Source organism: Pygocentrus nattereri, chromosome 28 (genome assembly GCF_015220715.1).
Source record: "Pygocentrus nattereri isolate fPygNat1 chromosome 28, fPygNat1.pri, whole genome shotgun sequence".
Taxonomy (NCBI): Eukaryota; Metazoa; Chordata; class Actinopteri; order Characiformes; family Serrasalmidae; genus Pygocentrus; species Pygocentrus nattereri.
In genome coordinates, this window is record NC_051238.1 from 9,148,916 (window position 1) to 9,171,311 (window position 22,396).

The 22,396-nt window shown below is 38.2% G+C and overlaps 1 protein-coding gene across 2 annotated transcripts in view; it reads left to right on the forward strand.

Annotated features, from left to right (window-relative positions):
- Positions 1 to 22,396, forward strand: part of gripap1 (GRIP1 associated protein 1) — an 84,392-nt gene that overhangs the window by 27,297 nt on the left and 34,699 nt on the right. For both annotated transcript variants that reach the window (XM_017681951.2, XM_017681952.2), the window contains 9 exons: positions 2,302 to 2,514; positions 3,573 to 3,686; positions 3,952 to 4,029; positions 5,959 to 6,054; positions 6,716 to 6,772; positions 8,808 to 8,907; positions 14,114 to 14,247; positions 20,651 to 20,767; positions 21,362 to 21,455. In XM_017681951.2, the coding sequence (XP_017537440.2) occupies positions 2,302 to 2,514; positions 3,573 to 3,686; positions 3,952 to 4,029; positions 5,959 to 6,054; positions 6,716 to 6,772; positions 8,808 to 8,907; positions 14,114 to 14,247; positions 20,651 to 20,767; positions 21,362 to 21,455 (1,003 nt within the window). The remainder of the gene's footprint in view (positions 1 to 2,301; positions 2,515 to 3,572; positions 3,687 to 3,951; positions 4,030 to 5,958; positions 6,055 to 6,715; positions 6,773 to 8,807; positions 8,908 to 14,113; positions 14,248 to 20,650; positions 20,768 to 21,361; positions 21,456 to 22,396) is intronic.

The window sequence follows — 22,396 nt, forward strand, 5'->3', positions numbered from 1 at the left end:
AACACTAGATATGTCACTGGAAATATGAGTGATAGTTTAACACAGAAATCTCTGATATTATCTGAAAAAAGGGATGTCTGATATTATCTGAAACCTTTACTAAAAGAGTCACAGAAACTGATACTTTAAAAGTTAAATATATGTTAACAGCTGTTACAAACGTCAGATAAAAAAACATGAAATGTCAATATTTAATCTAGAACGGTAAAAATGTTTTATGTATTTTGTTAATATTTGGGGAATAGCAGAAATTACCTTTACTGCATAGGTGGGATTACACTGAAGACTTGGCTCTAATAGTCACCGATGGTCACATGCTCATATGCCTTTTTCTGATCTTAGAATCATTCATGGACTTGGAATCAGGATAAAAAAAATTGTACCATTGTCATTATCTCTCTTCCTCACTCTTTACCTCTGTCTTCAGCCTCTCATTTTCTCTCATTCTTTAATAAGTCTCATGAACTTTTGATCGTAATTGCGACTTCATTAACTTTCCGAGCCACTCTGATTTAGCCCAAAATGAGTGCATTATCTTTGGATTAAGACTTTTTCCACGTATCTGTTGGAGATTTTCATTTAGATTGAAGTGAAACCTCTTTGCAGAAGGACAAGCCTTTAATGACAGACTTTTCGTTTTGTAATCTTCAGAAGGAGAGTGCCTTGGAGTAGCTGCTGGCTGCCAGACTAATGTCTTTTTGTGTTTCCAGACAAATCTAATAAATGTTTTCTAAATTGAAGCCTAAAGAGAGAGAAGCGATTTTGAGTGAGAGCTTGGCCAATGAATACTTGCGTCCATTAATTTATGTTCAGAAGCGCTGAATGGTTTTTGAGTAGTGATCTCAAAGCCCACTCTAATAATGCCAGCAGCCAAATAGAAGAAATAACAGAAATGAGAGACAAAAGACAAAAAAATGGTGCAGCATATTGGTTCCTGGTCAAATGTGCCTCTTTAGTAAATTGTTAGTTTGATCAAAACAATGCAAGTGTGCATTTTGTAGGGGTGATGATAGGAACTATATCTATAACTAGTAAATTAATACTGATAACCACTGCTGTTGAAAAGTTTGGAGTCATTTATAAATAATTGAAAAGTTTGGTTCTAAAGGGCCTTTTTTCATGATATGTTGTTGAGAGTGGACATTATACATGCAAGAAATGTCATTGCTACATTCTGATTAGTAACACCTTTATTAGAGAAATATAAATGTGTTTCCCTTGTTACCACAGCTGTTATTGTTTTAAAAAAAATTATATCATAAAAATCCATTTGTTATCCAAAGTTGTTACAAATGGATATACAGTGTTCTGGATACACTGAAAGTGTTCATTTGTAAATCAATAATAACTTGTGCAATTAATTTAAAATGTCACTTAAAACAATGGTTTATTGATGATAAAAATTTTGGGAACACAAAGAAGGTATGACGTAGTGAAAAATAAAAAGATGTAATTATCTTTTTATTCCTTGTCATGAAATAACTATAAATAGCTATTTGTTCAGCGAAATTTGGTCCTTGCTTTCTGAATATAAAGCATTTTGCATATTCATTTTATAAGTTTATGCTTGATGTTGTATAGATTTCTCATTTAATACAGAATCATTTACAACTCCGTTCTTCATCAAAATGTTCTTAGTTCTGCACATTTGAACGTGAGAGCATTGATTCCAGACTTTTGAGTGGTAGTGTATGTGCTTCAGTTGTTTCGATTTGTTTTTCCTGAAATCAGTTTTAACATATTTACATTCTTCAGTATGTAGGCTGTGAACAGTTGGTGAATTACAGTCAAAATGCTATCAGTTTTGAACATTTGAGTATACTTGAGTCCTGGACATGATAAGCTATAATCGTTTTGCATTTTGGCAAAATGTTGAATCATTTTTTATTTTTATTACTGGTGTAATGATTTAAATAGATAAATAAATAAGGAATCACTAGATTTGGGTTGATTTTTCAACTGTTCTGTAGTCTAGACAAAAAAAGTGTGCCCAGGTCTTTTGCACACATTGTAGAAAACACCTGGCAGCATGTATCCCATAGCACGACCTGTAAATCCATTTGAATAAAAAAAAAATGGCAGTTTCGGCTTTTTTCTTTTTTTTTTTTTGACAAAAAAATTGAAGAAGGTCAGAACTGAAACCCGCTCATTTCAAAATCTTAAATGCTTGTGCTCAGAAAAATCTAATTATAGTGTGAATATTTCGGTGCTGCATAGATGATTGATGCTGACCCCAGCAGTCACTATCATCATTGGCAGAACTTTAAAACATCTGCTCACTGTCCTTTCTCTGTGTGCCAGACTGCGGACAAGCGCAAGGCCATGCTGGACGAGCTGGCCATTGAGACGGCACAGGAGAAGTCCCGACACAAAGAGGAGTTGAGCGACCTGCGCCTCCAGCATGAGAAGGAGGTGCTGAGTGTCCGGGCGAGATACGAGAAGGAGCTGCGTGGCCTCCATGAGGAGAAAAACCGCACAGAGGAGGAGATCCGTGCTCAACTACGAGATGAGAAGGTGAGTGGGAGAAAGAGAGGTAAATAGGAGGAGAGGTGGGAGTAATAATTTAACTGTTCAATAGTAATTGTGGTAAATAAATTAAAGCAATAAAAGGGTGCAGAAAGGTGTAGAGACGAAGAGAAAAGAGTGAGAAAATACAACCCAGTGTTTCTGACTAGAGTGATTACATGTGAACTTGGCCTGTGCTGGGGGTCTTTGTTTTCATCTTCAAATTTGTGGCAGCAGCTTGCACTAAAGCGGACGTGGGGACAAAGGAAGTTCTGTAAATGCTGTGGTTATATTGAGGCCTTTTCACCTCATGACCAAGCAGCCAAATTTATAAAAAACGATTACCACATGTATGTTTGGTCCAGTAAGTGTTGTGTTAATACAGGACATCACATTAACCTGAATTTATAAAAGTTCAGTTCTGTTAATTTGCAGGGTTCTTGTATGGTCAATAAGTGAATGATGTTTTTTAAACTGGGGTTGAATGAGTTTTACTGTCACTGTTACTGCGGTAACTCGGTTAACCTTGATCGGACTTGGGCCTATTATGAACCGTTTTATAATTTTGCTGTCTTCATTATTATTAAAAATTGTGGTAAATATTTGGGATATGATTTTATATGCCTATTTTTTAATCCAAAGCTGTGCTGGTTCACATTTCAAGTGGGCTAAACTATCTTTTTCAAATTTTCAAGTTTAAATCAGTTGCCTGTTTAATGAATTACGAATCAAATAAAGTGCCGCATCAAAAGTAAGAGGCAGTTGCCTATTTAGCACAATGAGTAATGCATAATAATGCTACAGTGTTTTGGTACAGGTGTAGGGGAGGCATTCAGAGCGAGAGCACTTACATTATAAAATTCCAACAAATCTGCCAGAATTAAAAAAAAACAACAAAAATCTTAATTGGTTCATTGTCAGTTTTGTATTTTGAGCAAATATCTGCTGATTCTGATCTTCCATGCATCCCTTTGGAAAAAAATGTATCTGTAGCTGCGCTCAAACTTTTGATAGGTGGTGTGTGTGTGTTGATGTGTATGTGACTGACACATTGCTGTGTGTTGTAGGCACGTACCAAAGAGCTGGAGGGTCTGCAGCAGAGTGTAGAGGAGCTACAGGCCCAGGTGCAGTCAATGGAGGGCACAAAGGGCTGGTTTGAACGCAGACTCAAAGAGGCTGAGGTACTGTAAAGCAGGGTCCATCTTTGCCCGAGCAGTTATTACTCTGTTCTCTGTAAGAATACATCATAATCAGTCTGACCACTTGATGTCAGTGTTGTTTTTTGTAGTTCTTTGCTAGACTCCAAACACAAGCTGAAACATCAAAGCTTCTTTACTGATTTTTTTTTTTTTTTTGTTTGTTTTAAAGGTGTTAAAAACTTTTTTTCTCATGTTTAGTTTTCAGCATGTAGAAAATTTCATCATGCCTTTGTGTTTGTGTGAACAGGAGACGATGGAAAAGAACAGTCAGGAACACACAGAGGAGATTCAGAGACTGCAGAGAGAGCACACTCAGCAGCTCGAGGTAAAGCAGGGCGTATTTGTGCGTATATCTGTAGAAATAGGTGATATGATGATATTTATCACTGGGATAAACAATGTCACAATACTTCTTTCTGAACATATTATGGATATTGTCAGTACTTGTACAGTCAGTACAAAGAACACTGAACAGTTACTGTTTATTTGCTGAATTGAACAAGTAAAATAAAATGTGGCCTTTTTTAAACATGTTAATCTCAGCAAATAAAGAGAAATCATTAAAGTTTGTTCCCTATGAAGGATATCTTAATTTATTTTCAAAATCAACAAAACTTCCAGGAGTGTTCAAACTTTTACATACGACCACCAGTGCTACAAAGAATGTAGTGATGCTCAGTAAAATGTAGAAAAACAAAATAAATCAACCTATTCTTTCACAATATTTAAAAAAATATTACAGTACTGATGCATTTACCCTGCAAAGTTTTTGGGCATCTGAGAAAATTTGATTGAAAAAAGTATTTATCTGTGCTGTAAGTGTTTATTTGCTCAGAGAAACAGTAGTATTAGACTGCATACAAGTAATATTAATGTAATAAGCAGTAATGTTATGTATTAACATGTTATTTTAACCCATTCCCAAACTCACCTCGAGGTAGCCAAGTATTAGCTATAGTCATCATCAAGTACCTGGGTTGGCTAATCAGTATTTCTTAGAAGTGAGCTGCTGCTGGAACTTAACAAATCCATACGATGGCTAGCGGCATCAAGGGAAAAATCTGCTACCAAACCTATGTTCTTCTAACTAGCTCAAAAGATATCAACCTTTTTGAAAAAATGTGTTTCTTTTTACTGCATTATTGTTTATTTGCATTTATCGTAATGTTATATGGCATTTTTATAGGCAACAGCAGACTTAGTGCCCAGACAAATGGTTTTAAACGGTGTGCTTGGGGGTCTTGCTGTACATTCACACTAGCAGGTGACAGATTGCTAAATGGCTTCGAGTTTGTGTCTTAGGGATGTTTTCCGCTCACTCTTGTTATCACAGATGATAACACTAATTCAAACACTAATTTCTGAGAAAGAAAATGTGAAAAGTAAGTATTCTGTATTGTCATTTGTTATTTAGAATGTGAATCATGGGTCCAAGTTGAAAAGTTCGTAAGATTTTTTTTTTTTGCATGATACTTTTGGGTATAGGAATGAAATGTTGGTAGGAACAAAAAGTTCAGAGGCGTTGAAGGTCTAGGACACCTGTGTCCAAGGAATTTGTTTGAGCCAATTATTTAGTGTGTTGCATCACCGCGGCTTCAAATCGTATAATTCCAGATGAAATAACTATTCCCTATGTCGCTCTCTCCCCTGCTAGTGTGACTATCCAACCAGGCTTATGGACAGTACTCTACATATTTGTGTGTATATATAGTATATATGCGAACCATATTCAGTACTACAGTATTCCCTTCCCTGTTTGCTAACTGCAGTGAGTTACAGTTAATGAAGTCATGAATGGAAAAGCTATTTATGGCAGCTCTGACTATTTACTTATTTAACACAACATGTTAGAGAGTGGGCGCTAACATGGCTTTCTTTCTGAAAACTCATGAATTTCCTTGGGTGTTTCTGTGCAGGACCTTATACGTTGGTTTTGGATACATCTTTATGGGGATGAAGTCTTCTGTTATCTGATTGTTTTTTTTGTTTGTTTTTTTTGCATGAATTAATGAAGTGTTTAGTAAAAAGTGCATTAAGATGGAACTAATGGAGTCCTTTAATGGACGCTTATGTTTACTTTGTCCCTGCAGAATACATATACAGTAATCAAATTACACACATCAGTGGGGTTTGAATTTGGTATGCTGGAAGAGTTTATTTACTCACAGGAGCTGGTGCAGAAGTGGTGATTTGTGTGTACATGTACATGAATATGCATATATATATGTGTGTGTGTGTGTGTGTGTGTGTGTAGGAGAAAGCAGGAGAGATCGAGGCTGTGAAGCAGCAGATTGTCACCGTGGAAAAAGAGAAAGAGGAGTTAAACAGCACCATCACTAAGCAAAAGCAGGTACCGAACAAGAAGTCACTGTCTTTTTGATTCCTTCCGTGTAGCTGGCAAAAGGCTTTTATCCTTAACCCTTTGAGACTTAAGCCTAGAAGTGGCTGCCTGGGCATTATTTATTTATTTATTTAAAATGGTTGAGCAGTGATACCGTATTAATCTGTCTATACAGATCTGATGGATAGGAAATACTGCTCTGATGTAGTGTAGATATTGCCTGACATTTTACGATGATATACAGCTCACAATAGCACATATAGCATATTATTGGAAAGCTCAGCTTCTCTAGGTAATGGTTGTAAAGTAAGTTAAATTTAAACACAGCATGTCTTGAAAACGTGAACACGACCTCCATCTTTAAAGGGACAAAAAGGACAATCTAATGAGGATGTATGTCTTTGTGTTTACAAAACTAAATACAGCCCAACTTGAGTTGAAGCATATTATGGAAATGTGGTCACTGAAGCAGTTCAAAATGTGATTTGGCAGCAGAACAATGCATGTATGTCGTGGATTTTGCATCGCTTACATCTGTTGCCAGCAGAACAGAGAGTCCTTGGGGATGTAACATTTTCAGAGCAGCAAGAAATTGGCGTTTCATGAGCTCATTCAACCATTAGATGGTTTATTAAGACTGACCTTTCTGATGCCTGTGTGTGTGTTCTAGGAAATCAGAGATACAGTAGATGAGCAGAGAATTCTGGAGAAGAAAGGCAGTTCAGCGGTAAGTGGGCCTATCATAGATCCTCTCTTCCTCTTTTCCTCTCTATCTTTTTCACACACTCTAACGCACCCATAGTCTGCAAGAGACTAAGCGATGAGTCAGGTCTTTCCATTTCTCCCCTTCTCAGAAAGTGAATTAAACACACAAGTGATGGCCAGTTCACTCCTCTACACTAAACACCTGAGACTGGGTCTTTTACTGAGGGTAGGTGGCCCTCATCACTGCGTTGTCCAGAACCAGCAGCCACAGTTAAAAAGGGATTTCCTGTGATTTTGGCAGAAACATACATTGCAAAGTTTTAAAAGGCAAAAAGACAATTTGTTATTTTACCATTATTAACATTACATATTAAACGCTCAGAATACATGTGGAGGTTTGCTGGTCACTTTTTATATGAAAATATAACAATTATAACAATTATATTTATATATTTATGTAGTCATCAGAACCCCTGCTTCCTGTCATCACCACTGTAAAGATATCAGTCAATAAGTTTTTCTACAAGGCACCATTTCACAACGGTCCACTTTATTTCTCAAAATCTCAACCGTTGAATTCTACAGTAATTTTGAAAAATTGATGGGAGTCCCCTTTAAGAGTGTGTTTGGGTGAGAGGCACAATGCGTAACATCTGATTTCTAAAAATGGCTCATTATTAGCATTTTCTTGTAATGTCTGAAAAAGCACAAGCTAGCAGTTTACAGTTGTTAATTTTAGCAAGCAGTTTGTTTAATGCACCATTCAGTGAGCTCCGGGTATCCAGGTTTGGATATCCTTTTTTTAAAATATTTGTTGGATGGAGTTGTTATGTTCAGGGTTCTTATAGCTCGCCACCTTTAATGGATTTTGGCCTGCGTTTACTGCTACCTTATCAGGTTAATTTTGCTGTGATTTGTGGTCCTAATTAAACTTGGTCTATACAAAAAAAAAATGTAATAACTGATTATCGTCTGGAGAATTACGGTAGTGTCATCGTAATGTGCTAGGGCTGAATGATTTGGAGACAGTATGTAATTAATAGTGATTTTCAGCAACATCCAGTTTTTTGGATTGGGGTTTGAATGCTGGATGCAGTGTGGCAGGCTATCAGTTCATGGGCTCTGCATTACTGTGTTAAATTTCCAGACTTAAAACTTTGAATAATGTACACTATGATAAACGTGAAAATTGCATGCTTTCATATCGCAGTGTTGATAGAAAAACAGTGAATTGTTCACGTACTATGCACCACGTGTTCTAGAACCTTAACCTATAGCTTGCTTTGTCCAGATGGTGATTTTTTTTTTTTTTTTTTTTTTTGGCCATATAATTACCAGCTGGGCTAACTACTAATCTTACTTATTATAATAACTATGCACTGATTGCTTGTAATGTCCAGTGGCTCTGTGTGTTTGGTTGGAAACCAAAAAGCTATGTGCAAAAACTGGTGTGTTGGGACCCTTCTTCTGGACGACGATTGAAAGTCTGTGGTATAAACATTAAAAGGGTTATTCAAAGTATTTGTATGTGTAGTTAATTAGTTGGTTCTGTCTGGCCTAAAACTAAATAGTCTTTTCTATTTTATACACCTTTGAACTTACAGATTAGAGTGATTGTACAAAGATTAAGTAATAAGGCATGTGAATAAAAACAATAATTGTTTGCTAATTTATTTATTCAGATCACTGCAATTGTCAGCCTACAGTCAGGTCTGAATTCTGAACTTGTTGCTGTCATGTCAGGTAGAACGTTTTCAGGCTACATTTGAGGTTCTGTTCAAAATATCAGGTCTGATTAAAGCTCCAGTTTGGTAGCTCTAATAACCCACGCACAGTAGCTTCATGAACCCCTAGAAGCCTTTAGATCAATGATCATTGCAGGGCTTTTTGCATCCTTGTAGCTCCGTGCCTTCTGCTGTTATTGTGCTTTCGCAAGCCGCTGTTCCTGACAGTGTCTTTTAAATATGTACATGCAGATGCGAATGTAAGTTTAAATAATGAGCTTTTGTTTAAGTGCTGACTCCCTAACTAGAACTTCCCACCCTCCACATTTACAGCTTAAAGACTTGAAGCGTCAGCTCCATCTGGAGCGAAAGAGAGCAGACAAACTACAGGAGAGACTGCAGGAAATCCTGACCAATACCAAGACCAGGACAGGTAAGCTGTGCCATTCTGCCATGAGGACAAGTGCAGGATACATCTACCTGCATTGCTTTGTTCTGTGTATTCTGAAAGATCTAGACAGGAAGGCTCCAGGCTGCTACATTCCTTGCAGTGTAAAGAAAAGACCTGGGCAGGTTAAGGATAAGCGTTTTAATGCTACTGTCAAGACAGAGAGCTAAAGACCAAGCTATTCTAATATGACACCACCCTGATCATAAACTCCACACAGCTGTGTCCCCTTCATAACAAAGAGAAGAAGAGGTACCCAAGATCAAGAAAACTTTGATCCCAACCATATACAAGTGTACAATGAACCAGACAGCGTTCCTCCAGGACCTTACCCGTGTGATCTGTGTTTACAGGACCACACTCTGCAGTAATTATTTAGTTATTTACTTTGGTTGTTTGTGCAGCCATCTTGCTGTTTTTTTCCCTCATAACAATGTTTGGAATGTCCCTCTGAAAAACCTCAGTTTGGAGGGTCGTGTAGCCCTAACACCTCACCCTATCCCTCTATCTCAACAAAAATCAGGACATTTTAAGAAAAAAGAAAACTTCAGGGTGCTGCTCAACTTTGGCTGACAAATTTTCAATAATGAATTTTAGATAATGAATTGGTATGTAAAATTCTTATGACATGTAGGAATAAGAAAAGCAATACATTCTACCAATTTCACTGCCATTTTTGATGATTATTGTTAAGGAACTGAATGTTCTTGGTTAATTGACTAGAAATAATCAATAGCTGCAGCACTCCTGAGTATCCTGCCTTAATACGACCAGGACAGGTAAACTCTGTGCCATCCTTCTAGTTCCCCCTGCATGAATATTATATGCAGACGGTTCCTTTCTGTGGGCAGAAAAGCCCCAGGGTCAGTGTGGGGTGGGGTCAAGGGGTGTGAGGATAGACAGGGTCGATCGGTCACATGTCAGATGGTCCACTGTCCCCTTAGATGGTTTGAACTGCTTCAGGATGTGCAATTGCTGTTACGTCCCGTTCATGCAGCATGAAAGATTTAGAGCAGGTAAGTGAATATGCAATGCTGCACATAAATAAGACAGCAGATGAAAACTGCCTCATGCTCTCTGCAGACAGCTGCTGTAAAAATGAAGTCCTGGCTCGGACTAATGTACTCATTTATTTGCTTGCTTAACATTTTGAGGGCATGCATGACTGTGTTATGTTCTTGCATGGGCTCCAAAGGGATGATCACCAGTCGGTATCCTACCCATCCAGACAGAGTGAGGCCAATTGTGCTCTCTTGGACTCCCGGCTGTGGACGGCTGTAGCATCACCAGGGAACAAACTCACGATCTCCTGATGATATAGCCAACGTTTAGACAGTTGCACCACTCGGGAGTCCAGTTGTCTTTCTTAACATGTACATTGAAAAGAGGTTTGATCACAAATTTGTAACAATAGGTAACCGGATGTCTTGGTTAATTTCTCTTAAAATGGTGACCGTGATGTCAAGGCAGAGTACCAGCATGATCAACAGTATTACCTGAAGTTGCTGCATAGTTTTGTTAGAAACTTGTTCAGCACTGGTGTCTTAAAAACATTGACTCCTGTGGGGACCCCTACCCAAACACATAACTATCAAGGAGACGCGGGTTGTAAATATTTGATGTTGCCCCCCTCTAAAAATGTGCCACAGCGCCACACGTACGCATATTTACTCTTTGTAGATTGTTGGTGATGCCAGGGCACTCCTCTTTTGGGTCATCTATTATTTAAATGGCTGTAAATGTTTAATGGTTGCTCTACAGAAAGTTTAGAATCAGACATTTTAAAGTAGGGAGCTTTATCTTCGTCCACTGTCCAAAGGGTCTGCGACTTTGCGCACACACACGTTCGTGCTCTCTTTCTTCTCTCTCTTTCTTTCTTTCTTTCTTTCTTTCTTTCTTTCTTTCTTTCTCTCTCTCTCTCTCTCTCTCTCTCTCTCTCTCTCTCTCTCTCTCTCTCTCTCTCAAATGCATGCACCTTTAAAAGAGCTGCACCTAGTACTTGGGGATGACTGTGCCTTTTTTTTGCTGTCTTTTTTGCAGTCAAGCTGCTGTGTAGGGATGAGTCAGAATTTCTGATTTAATAGTCAAGGAATTTTTACAATTTTTGATAAACAAATTAGCTTCCCCTGGCATTTTACAGTATTTTCTCATATTTAGGAACCTCATGAGATCTGAGCACTGTACTCTGTCGGAGGGCAGTGTAGAGCCTGAGTTTAAGACTTTGGTCAGGTATTTTAATCATTTCCATTGAAGGAAAACTTCTGCAGCTGTCTAAAGGCTCTTGACCACTGGATGAGAGGTGCCATGCCATAGTACAAAGGAGAGCTGTACACATGTTGCAAAGAAGCACAAAGATCAAGCTCACGCTCATTCTACACTAATTTTTATAGATTTAATAGAAGGAAATTAATTTGTCAGGTTTGAAAGGTTTTCCATCTAAGGCTGTTCGCAAAGTAGGTAAAATTTTTCTCACCAAATCTGATTTTTTGTTAGGCTGTTTACAAGATCTTTTAAATTTGACCTATGTTTCGAAAGTCTGAACAGATCATGCTCCTAAACTGAACTGCATGCGCAACAGATTTCAGTATCACATAAGAAAGTGTCCCTAATCGGAATTGAAAATGTAGATTTAATGTGTTTTTTGCTGCTCACACTGACACTCAGATAACACATCCGAGTCACATATGAAGAAAAAGATTTTTGGGCCACTTTTACATGCTGTGTGAACTAAGCCTGAAAGATATGAGGTGAGAGAAGTTACGACGTGACTAGTAATGTTAGCTGAGGTGAGGCTTAGCGTTGTTGACTGCCCTCACAGTAAACATTTCAAGTCAGGTATTATGTACAATTAATTATTATGGTCTGGATTTAATATGGTACAGTAATAGGAAGATGCTGAGTGGTGTTTTTTGGATGCTGCATTTTGTCCACAGTAGGCTGTAACTTACTGGAGAAAATTGGTGCCTTATTCAAACCTCAAAATGTAAATTAAGTTTGACATTCAGTATGTTATGTTCTCAAATGGTTCCCTGCCAAAGAACTTGCTGATGGATTTCTTTCTGGTGGAGATGTAAACAAGGGACAGGGACACAAATATCTGCAGTGCAAAAGTGGCCAATTCGTTTACTGAAAGACCAGTGAATTTGCATATGCCTTATGAGTTTGTGTATAAAATGCTGATGATAGTAAAATTGTGGTAAATCAGAAAAACATGAGTTTTCTCTGGGGACTGTTTTTCCTTACAACCCTTGCCGGGTGCCTCTCCGCCCTGAAAGAGTTTTGGAAAATGTGTTTTAGGCCAAAATCGGATCTCAGAACTATCGTAACACCTAACAGTGTCTCAGGCACCAGGCAAAAACTCGGAAGTGCACCCTTTCCTGGCAACAGCAGAATACTGTTGCTTTCCTTGCAGTAGAAAATGCCACCAGGGCTGTCGCTAGAACGTGGAAGTGTGAAAATGGTGCATCAAAAATGTATTGAACCTTTCTTATCGCTCTACTGAGGAAAAGTTATATCGCTATAATTATCATTAGCATTTTATCGCCCTGCCCTACTTTTGACATCTGGTTACTTTTACCACCACTGTGAACAATTTTTGAACCTATAAGTTTCTCTAGAACAGAGCATTTCGCATTAAAACTTTATGAATGGCTTTGTTTTTGTTTAGATTATCCTCACTATTTTGAATATAAAATCTGATGTATGAGTGTTTTTATGTAATGCTGTAGATTAACAATGGGCAAGATGACAGTATGTTACCACGGACACGAAGTTATGTTTTTGCCATATTGCCCTCCCTTAACATAGATTTATTTACTTCCTTTTGTGATCGCTAAAGACTGTTACACACCAAACGTGATGCCAATCAATCACACAAAAATACAAAATATTCGGATTTTTTTGGTCTGCGTTCAAACTATACACACCAAATGTGAGATTAATTTATGGAATTTTGGCAAGTGGTTTGCGCTGTGAAAAAATGGGGAGCGCGTCTGTCAGATGGTCCTTTGTGTCTCAAGAAATGGGCAACATGATGTAGCGTTGTGGAGGATGCTTTTCTGTTCTGGAAAAGCAACAGTGGAGAGTTTTTCCACCTCAGTCAGGAGCTAAAACAGCTCTTTCTCTCACAGCTTGGATCTGTGTAACTCAGTTTGAACTGCTTTTGGAAATCAAGCTCAACGTGAGATGAAGCACAAAACACAGGAGCCAAATGTGTTCAAGTGAAAGCATGCGTTGCTCCTCACAGAATGAGTTAAGAGGCTACGTTGGCTACACTGGGCTTCATTGGGCTACTGTCCATTTTGAAAAAAGTGAAAGCGCTTCAGAAGCTGAACCTTGGAGTGTTTCCACAGCTCAGATGTTTGCAGGTTGAGCCCTGTTTGAGCTGCTTTTGGAAATTCTAATCCTTTAGCAATTTGGAAAATGTTCTGGTTGCTGGTAGACAGCCACTTCATCCTCTTGGTTGTCTTAATGGCAAAGAAGACCGTGATCTGGGAACACGTGTCGCCAGCAAAAATTTGCAAGAATAGAACAGAGGGCAAATAAAATAATGTTGTGTCTTCGCATTTAGAAACAAATTGCATTTTGTGGAAGATATCATCAGTCATACACATGCTACATCTTTACTTTGTGCAGCCTTGCACAGAGCCGAAATTTTAATCCCCAACTCTGTCTGAATGAACTATACACTCAGTATAGTTTTACTACTTGATGCAGTAAGAGTTTTAAAATGGAAAAAGCTGCTTCTAAAGTCTTGAAAATGCAGCTGTAGTGTGGTAGTTTACAGGGTGGTTTAGTTGACACAGTGTTTACTGGCTTATGCATTTGCCCAGTTATGATTTATAAAGCACGTCAGAAGTCCTGCTACTGCTAATTCAGTTATGCAGCTGCTCTGGCTTTATTAGCAGTTCCCACAGCTCAGGTCCATTGTAAATTGTGTGTCCTTCTTGTGGTAGTTAAAGAGTCATTAGTACTAGCCTTATTGAGTTCAGCCACATAGATTTCTAGAGAAATTAAGTGGCTGCAGTGTGGCAGTTTGCAGTGTGGAGCCCAGTGGAGAGATTGTTACCAAAGCAGGCGAGACTCACCACTGCAACACTAGTTGTTATTTGTTTTCTCCTTCAAAATAAACCTTTACTGGGTTATTGTGAATGCCTGTAAATGCCTGCGTATTTTGGATGTCTGTGTGTAGGTCTGGAGGAGCTGGTGCTGTCTGAGATCAGTTCTCCAAGTCGGACGCAGCAGACAGGTGACAGCAGCAGTGTCTCTTCCTTCAGCTACAGAGAGATGATGAAGGAGGGAGCCTCAGCGCAGACCACCAATAAGGTATCCCACGTCCCACAGTATCCCTCAAGTGTGTGTGTGTGTGTGTGTGTGTGTGTGTGTGTGCGCACACACTGTCCCATATGTGTTTTAAGCTTGTACCCTACATCTTGCATTTTATTATATTCAATAGTAACTTAGTAGATTGAAATACTGTAAGCTGGTCACCTCAATATGCTTTAAATAAATTATACTGTAATTATTTATTAATAGTAATTTTGCTTATATCTGCTTCAGATTTGATAACCACTTTGAGTTGTAGAGTACTAACATCATAGCATAATCAGTATTTTATCTATTTTTTAAATTGAAATTTAATTCAACTACAGTACTGTGCAAATGAATAAGGCACATTGTTTAAAACCATTTGTCCTGGCAAATATTTGTGTTTGTGCTTTAAAATTAACTGCTATTTTTTTGCATTAGTTATAAGAAGAAAGTTTGGCTCCAGGTTTCTTCTCAATGGCCAGAGCAATCAAGTGTGTTTGTTAAACCCATTAGCAGTATGCAGCTGATGGAGCAGCAGTATACTGATGATGGGTTTAATAAACACACTTGATTGCATAATGAGCTTTTTCTGAGCAAACAGTGCACACTGTCAAATAGAATAGCTGTTTAAATATTAAAAATTCGCATAAAATGTGATGTTCGATAAAGCTAATGTATGCCATGAGAAGTGATGGACTACTATGTCTCTGGCTGGATGGAATGCAAGTTCAGACAATTTTTTGGGATACATAAAACAGAAATCTGACTGATCTCTCTTTAACCTCTCTTTGAACAAATAACAAAATACAAAATTACAAACGCACCATTTGACTTTTTCAAAATAAAAAGAAATGAAATACTGACAACTACTTACATCCAAGCTGCAGGGACAATTTTTGTATACTGAGGGGCTCAGCAGCTTTCTGTATAAAAACTACAAAATCAAATATATATAATATACACACACTGTGTGCATAATTATTAGGCAAGTCTTATTTTTGAGGATTATTTTTATTAATGACCAGCTACAGTGCTCTCAGTTAACCCAAAATGTTAATAAACCTCAAACATGAATGTTTAAGAAAGTAAAAGTGAGGTTTTATCATATCTATATGTGCACATTTATTGGGCAACTATTATTGTGCAGAATTATTACGCAGCTAAATGAAAAACTCACTTCTTTATTTTCATCTGTTCAAGTGAGAATTATAAACAAACAACTCAAAGCTTTCCAATGAACATTTCTGACATATAAAAAAAAAAATCAGTGACCAATACAGCCACCCTTCTTTTCAATAACAGTGATAAACCTTCCATTCATGGAGTCTGTCAGTTTCTTGATCTGTTGACGATCAACTTTTTGTGCAGCAGCAGCCACAGCCTCCCAGACCCTGTTCAGAGAGGTGTCCTGTTTTCCTTCACTGTAAATCTCCCGTTTAAGAATTGCCCACAAGTTCTCAATTGGGTTCAGGTCAGGTGAGGAAGGCGGCCATGTCATAAGTTTTTCATCTTTAATGCCTTTACTGGCGAGCCATGCAGAGGAGCACCTGGATGCATGTGATGGAGCATTGTCCTGCATAAAAATCATTGTCTTTTTGAAAGATGCAGATTCTTCCTGAACCACTGCTTAAAGAAAGGGTCTTCTAAAAACTGGCAGTAGGCTTGGGAGTTGATTTTGAGCCCATCTTCAACATGAAAAGGTCCAACCAGTTCATCTTTAATAATACCAGCCCATACCAGTACCCCACCTCCACCTCGCTGGCGTCTGACTCGAAGTGGAGCTCTGTCCCGTTACTGATCCAGCCACGGGCCCATCCATCTGGTCCGTCAAGAGTCACTCTCATTTCATCAGTCCATAACACCTTTGAAAAATCTGTCTTCAGATTCTTCTTGGACCAGTCTAGACACTTCAGCTTATGTGTCTTGTTCAGTGGTGGTCGGGTTTCAGCCTTCCTTACCTTGGCCACGTCTCTGAGCGCTGAACATCTTGTACTTCTTGATACTCCAGCTAGGTTGCAGTTCTGGAATAGGACAGAACTGGAAGATAATGGGTTCCTGGTAGCTTCCCGCTTGATTCTTCTAAAATCTTTGGCAGTTAATTTGCGTCTTTTTTTTCTCAGCACGTTTCTTGCGACCCTGTTGACTATTTGCAACAAAACGTTTGATGGTTCTGTGATCACACCCCAATATCTTAGCAATTTCAAGAGTTCTGCATCCCTCTGAGGGACTTTTGGTAATTTTTAACTTTTCAGAGTTAATTTTGCCTAAAGAACAAAGCTGCCTTATAATTATGCACACCTTGATATAGGGCGTTGACCTCCTTAGGCCACACCCTCCCTCATTACACAGATACACATCACCTGCTATGCATAAATCCATTAAGCAATCAAGTTTATCCAGCTTGGAGTTAGAAAATATGCCTAAAAATCTTATTATGGTCAAAATACTCACTTGCCTAATAATTGTGCACACAGTGTGTGTGTGTGTGTGTGTGTGTATGTATGTATATATGTGTGTGTATATATATATATATATATATATATATATATATATATATATATATATATATATATATATATATATATATATATATATATATATATATAAATATAAATAAGGTAAGGTAGCAAGCAGAAAAACAGTAGAGCCTCAGCTAGCCTGTGTGCTGTATGCTCTTGTCTTTGCTGCAGCTGTTTTGAGTTGAATTTCTGTTAAAGCTGAGTTACGGGCTGGTATTTTAAGGTCTCAGAGTACTTTTTAGTTGGTCGATTGGTTATGTTACACGTTTCCCGTGTGAGAGAGCAGGTTCAGTCCCAACAGAGAGAAACAGGCTTGTAATGGTTTGTGCCCATAACGTAAGGACGTTGCTCTGGCACTGCTTGTATGAGGTAATTAGATCTGTCGACACTGATGATGTTGACAGATCCGATACGTATCATGGAAACTCATCACAATCATCATGATAAAAATATAACTTATCGTGCAGCCATAATATGTAATGTAGTAAATGTATATGTAATAATATGCTTCTTACATGTATCATATATTCTCTGTATGTAAATGCCTAGGGGTCTGTTTGCCGGACATGAATTTGTACCTATCTTAACCTCAGTAACCATTAATACATGCTTTTTTCAGTTAAAAAAAAACGAAGCATAACATAAAACTTTTGTAAAAAGCACTTTACAAGGTCTAGGCTATTTTTGGTGCTGTAGGTTAGTCCAGTATTGCTGTCCTGACAATGTACAAAAAATAAATACTTCACATGCACACACATACTGCATACACCTTTCCAAACTCTGTCCTGATGGATAGAGCACTCACAATGTGTCCCTGAATAGCTGGAGCTGAGCGCACACACAAAACAGCTTCTTCTAACTCTGTTGCCATGGACAACTACTTGTCTCGGCAGCTCCCTGAGCTCATATGCACTTCTATGTCCCCCCTGTAGTTATTAATAGACTCCTGTATAATGTAGAAACTATAAATACAGTGCCTTAAAATAAACACTGCAACAGAGTGTGTTTGCCTTTACAGGCTGAGAGCAACGGATGGACTTCAGAACAGGCAGTGTGGTACAATAATGTACATGATTTACTGTGGCATTGAAAGACTTAGTTCTTTGTTGAGCGAATCGGTCATATGCAAGATTTTGGGCACCCCTGGTCCGATTACATGTTTTATTGATTTTCTGAGTGAAAGTAATCTTCTACAGAGAACACATTTCTTGACATTTTAATGCACAATCACTGTTTAATTGCATTAAATGTTGCCTGTGTTATGAATATAAAATTTTATATTTTATTTTTTCCACCTTTCCATCTTAAAGTCTAAATGGATATTCTGCACAATGATTGCATATACATGCCACATTTGATTTAGTTTCTGTGTAGAGAATGTGACTTATTTTTACTTGGAAAACTAACAAAACGTAATTCGACTAAGGCTGTGCAAACTTTTGCACAAGCAGCACTGAAGTTCTGAGTAGTACCTTTGTTTTTTTCCTGTCATCTACCTTTACGAAACGTAGTAAAGCTGAAATAAAGCAGAAAGTCTGGGAACAGTGTATTTAAGTGGAATCGTCTTTGTCCTTCAGTAAAAGAAGCTCATTTAATAAGCCTGAGGGGAAGATAAGACTCCGAGGGGAAGGAAGCAGTCGCAGGGGACTGCTTCCAGTCTCGGGGACGCGCTGACCTTCTTTTGATTGGATACACTCCAGTTCCTCCGAAATGAACAAACTTCTGGATGCATGCTGAAACGAGCAGTCATAAACTGTACAAACAGGCTAGCCTTGAAGATTAAGGAAATGTCTTTGCTCAGAAATGATTACAGCACAATGAGTAGCCTTCGTGGTTCAACACATGGTCCTGCAGTTTGACACGGAAACCTGAAAGTTCATGCTGACGAGTTTGGGTCTGAAGTGTTGAATGGCCAATGACATCGTCCGATATTAATGCTGTTCAGATTTATTGATATTGGCAAACATACCACCAATACTGTACTGATAATTAGTGACTTGTTTTGTAAAGTACTTGCGGACACATGTCATTGAAGTCTTTCAAAAGTGTCCTAGAAAGGGGATTTGGTTCACCAGAAGGTTGACTTAACCTCAGCACTTTGCACTGAGTGTGTTTACATGCACTTTAATAATTTAACCATAATCAGATTTCTGCAGATGGAAATGTAAACAGCATACTCTGATTTCTTAGATCAGAGTAAGGTTTAGAAATCTGATTAAGAAATGTGATAGAGGCTGGATTTCAGCTCAGTGATCAGATTTCTCAGTGCGTGTGAACTCTTACTCTGATATCTTTCAGATTTCTCAGTCTGCGCACGTGTGAAAACAGATGGCAGTACCGGAAATAAGCGAGCAGGATTGGCGCGAGATACTAATATTGACTACATGCTTCATAAAACATATGATTTGAATGTTCATCTTCTCGATGGTGTATGTTCAGGTTTTCAGTGAAAATAGCAATATTATAAACTTTATGTTTGTCACGTCTTCTGTGAGTTTATCAGCTGGTTGCAGAGCAGAAATGAGATTAGTACCTGGCTTTTGTAGACCTGGAGTTGTATCTGATTACTTAATTCTATGTCAATGCGTTGATCAGATTAATGACAAAGTCTGATTTTTTTTTGCAGTTATCGGATTATTAAGTGCATGTGAACGCACTCACTGTAAGAGAACAAACATTTTTCATTCCCTAAACTTCCTTATTGTTATTTTAAATTTGTATATTTTAAGTATTTTATTAAGAAAACAAAGTGTAACTTTATACTATATGTTTACAGTTTTCCAATCTAGCTTTATTTGCCCATTTATGATTGGCAACTGACAGTCATATCAGTCAGCAAAGCACTGTTTAACTGAAACTTTTGAAATCTGTTGAATTGGAACATATCAGACTGTATTGATAGAAATGGTCATTTGAGTTTTTAGCTCCTTAAAATTGGTACAGGCCCAGTATATTCTTATCACTGTCACGCTGCTCTGAGTGCTTTGCTTAGCAGCTAATCATCAGCCTCAACCCAGTTCAGCTCAGTCCAAACCACAGAGCAAAGACAAATGAAGGATTTCCCAATTGCTCGTTTTAGCATCGCAGCAGCTATTTGGTTTCACAGCGCCTTCCTTGTGTTTGTGTAGTGTGAAATTTTCCGTGTGGATGGATGGATGGATAGATGAAGGGTGGTAAATGGCTGAGAGCTTCAGTGTTTACATTCTATACAGGAGGCCTGTCTGTTCCACCTCTACACCCCAACGCACTGCAATTACTCACGTCTGCTCTGAGACGACCGTCAGAGCCTAGAGGAAAACACTGCGGAAGTGAAAGTGGAGTTCTGAGCAAATTTCTTCCTTTCTTTCTTTTTCTTTCTTACTATATTTTTTCTTACTTAATCCATTCTTTCCTTTTTTTAATATATTCTTTCCTTACCCTTATACTTCTTCTTTCTTCCTTCCTTCCTTTCTAGCTCCCTTCCTTCCTTCCTTATTACCTTTCTCTCTTTCTTTTTAACATTTTCATTTTCTTTCTTTCTTTTTCTCACTTGAAGCTATTATTTCCTTCTTTAATCCTTTCTTTCCTTCCTTCCTCCCTTATTTCCTTTGTCTTTATAACCTTTTTGATCTTCCTTTTTTTCTTGATTACTTATTTTAATCCATGCTTTCCTACTTTAATCCAATCTTTCCTTACTGTCTTACTTTTTTTTCTTCTTTCCTCCTTCCCTCCCTATATTTTCTTTCTTTCTTTCTTTCTTTCTTTCTTTCTTTCTTTCTTTCTTTCTTTCTTTCTTTCTTTCTTTCTTTCTTTCTTTCTTTCTTTCTTTCTTTCTTTCTTTTCTTTTCTTTTTACCTTGCTTCTTTCCTTATCTCCATTTTACTCTTCTTAACTCTGTTTCTTTCTTTCTCTCTTTGCAGTCAAACACCAGCAGTCCTCAGTCTCAGAGACCTGCTGATCTTTCCGATGATGAGGTTGGTGAACTCTTCCAGAGACTGGCGGAGGTGCAGCAGGAGAAATGGCTGTTGGAGGAGAAGGTGTGACCTTTGGAACCTCGTTATTGATGTTCCTCAACAATAGTATTGACGTGTCTTTTTTTTCAAGGGGAAACATTGGGATTTTGGATGCCTTTGTGGGAATGACTGAAGTGAAGGTTTAAATATTTGTACAACAGACGTTTCTGTTGACTGGTGAAATTTTATATTGTCTTCTCTAATAAGGGCGCAATGTGTGTACTTGTGACCCAAAGCCAAGTCTCAAAGTTAGCTTTAAGTAACGTGCACATATTGATGTTTTCGTTAGGAGCGTTATTCAGTGTTTCAGTGTATGTGATTTGAATGTCAATACTTGGTGAAATAGACTGTATGTATTTTTCTGCGTGCTTTGGCATTAGGCATAATGCATTACAAACCCTTTTTAATTTGAGAGACGAACAATTTCAGGCTGGGGTATGTTACCAAGCTCAGTTCAGAGGTTAACAAGCTAATGGTATGTTCTTAAAATAGCCCTCAGCTGGGCTGAAGAAACTCTTGAAGAGAGTAGACTCTCTATGTCCAGTTTTATTAGATTGATGAATGTAAATTGTGCAGCGAGGAGTCAGTTCAGCATCTCATGTTTGTTTTTGTGTCAAGGTGAAACATTTGGAGGTCAGCTGCTCCTCAATGGCTGAAGACATCTGCAAGAAGAGTGCCATAATAGAGACGTACGTCATGGACAGCAGGAGAGGTAAAAGGCTCGCTGTCTCCCGGTTTGTGTTTTTGGCCCCAGGCTTATTTGCTTTACCCTGAACTGTAAGGCTGCCTTTTTTGTGGTTTTGGTCAGCTAATAGTCGTGCCTCAGTTCCTTTTTTCATTATTCATCATTTGGAGAAAAACAGACGGCTACAGGAGCATGAAATGAAAGGCTGTCGCGATGATACGCCCTTCTGTACTCAACGTCTGCATCATCTTAACTTGGATACTATAATCAGGTGTTCCTTGAGAGTTATGCAGTATTCTCCGATTTTTTTTGAGACTGTACTATTATAAATTTAGGTTTGTAAAGCCTTTGATGCGCTGTGCTTGGAGCAGTAAATATTCTAAAGAAGGCACCGTCGTCAGTATGAAAGTTCTATCTCCTTTAGTCAAGCTTCAGCGTGTAAATCTCAAGATAAAAAAGAAGAATTTTTAAGTCCATGTAAACAGCTGGCATAAATAGTTGTATTATTACATTTTGAACTTGACTCGCTGTCTTACTCCCTCTAAATGTTTCATCGTATCTATTTATAATGGTGCTATTTTTAGTGTGCCCCTACACTGCTCTTGGATACATTTTGAAACAGCACTTTGCAAAGACGAGGGAGGAAAAAGAAGAATCTAATAAGTCTATGATCTGAGCTGCAGGCCCTCTTCAAAGCTTTATGGCTTTCTCTTTTATAAAGGCTGTGTGACTGTGGAGGCCTGTGGTTTTTAAAGCTCCTCATGTAGCATCTTCTCTGCTCTACCCTTTAGTTAGATTAGCATCAGACCGGCCCTCCGTATGTGTTATCTGTCTGCCTCAGCGGTCTCTCTTCCAGGCCAAATGAGCATTACTGTAATGAAAATCGACTTTGAGGACGAATGGGCCCCTCTCTTTCTTTCCGCTATGTTTTTTGTCACTTCTGAGCTGGTTAGAGAGCCATTCAGGTA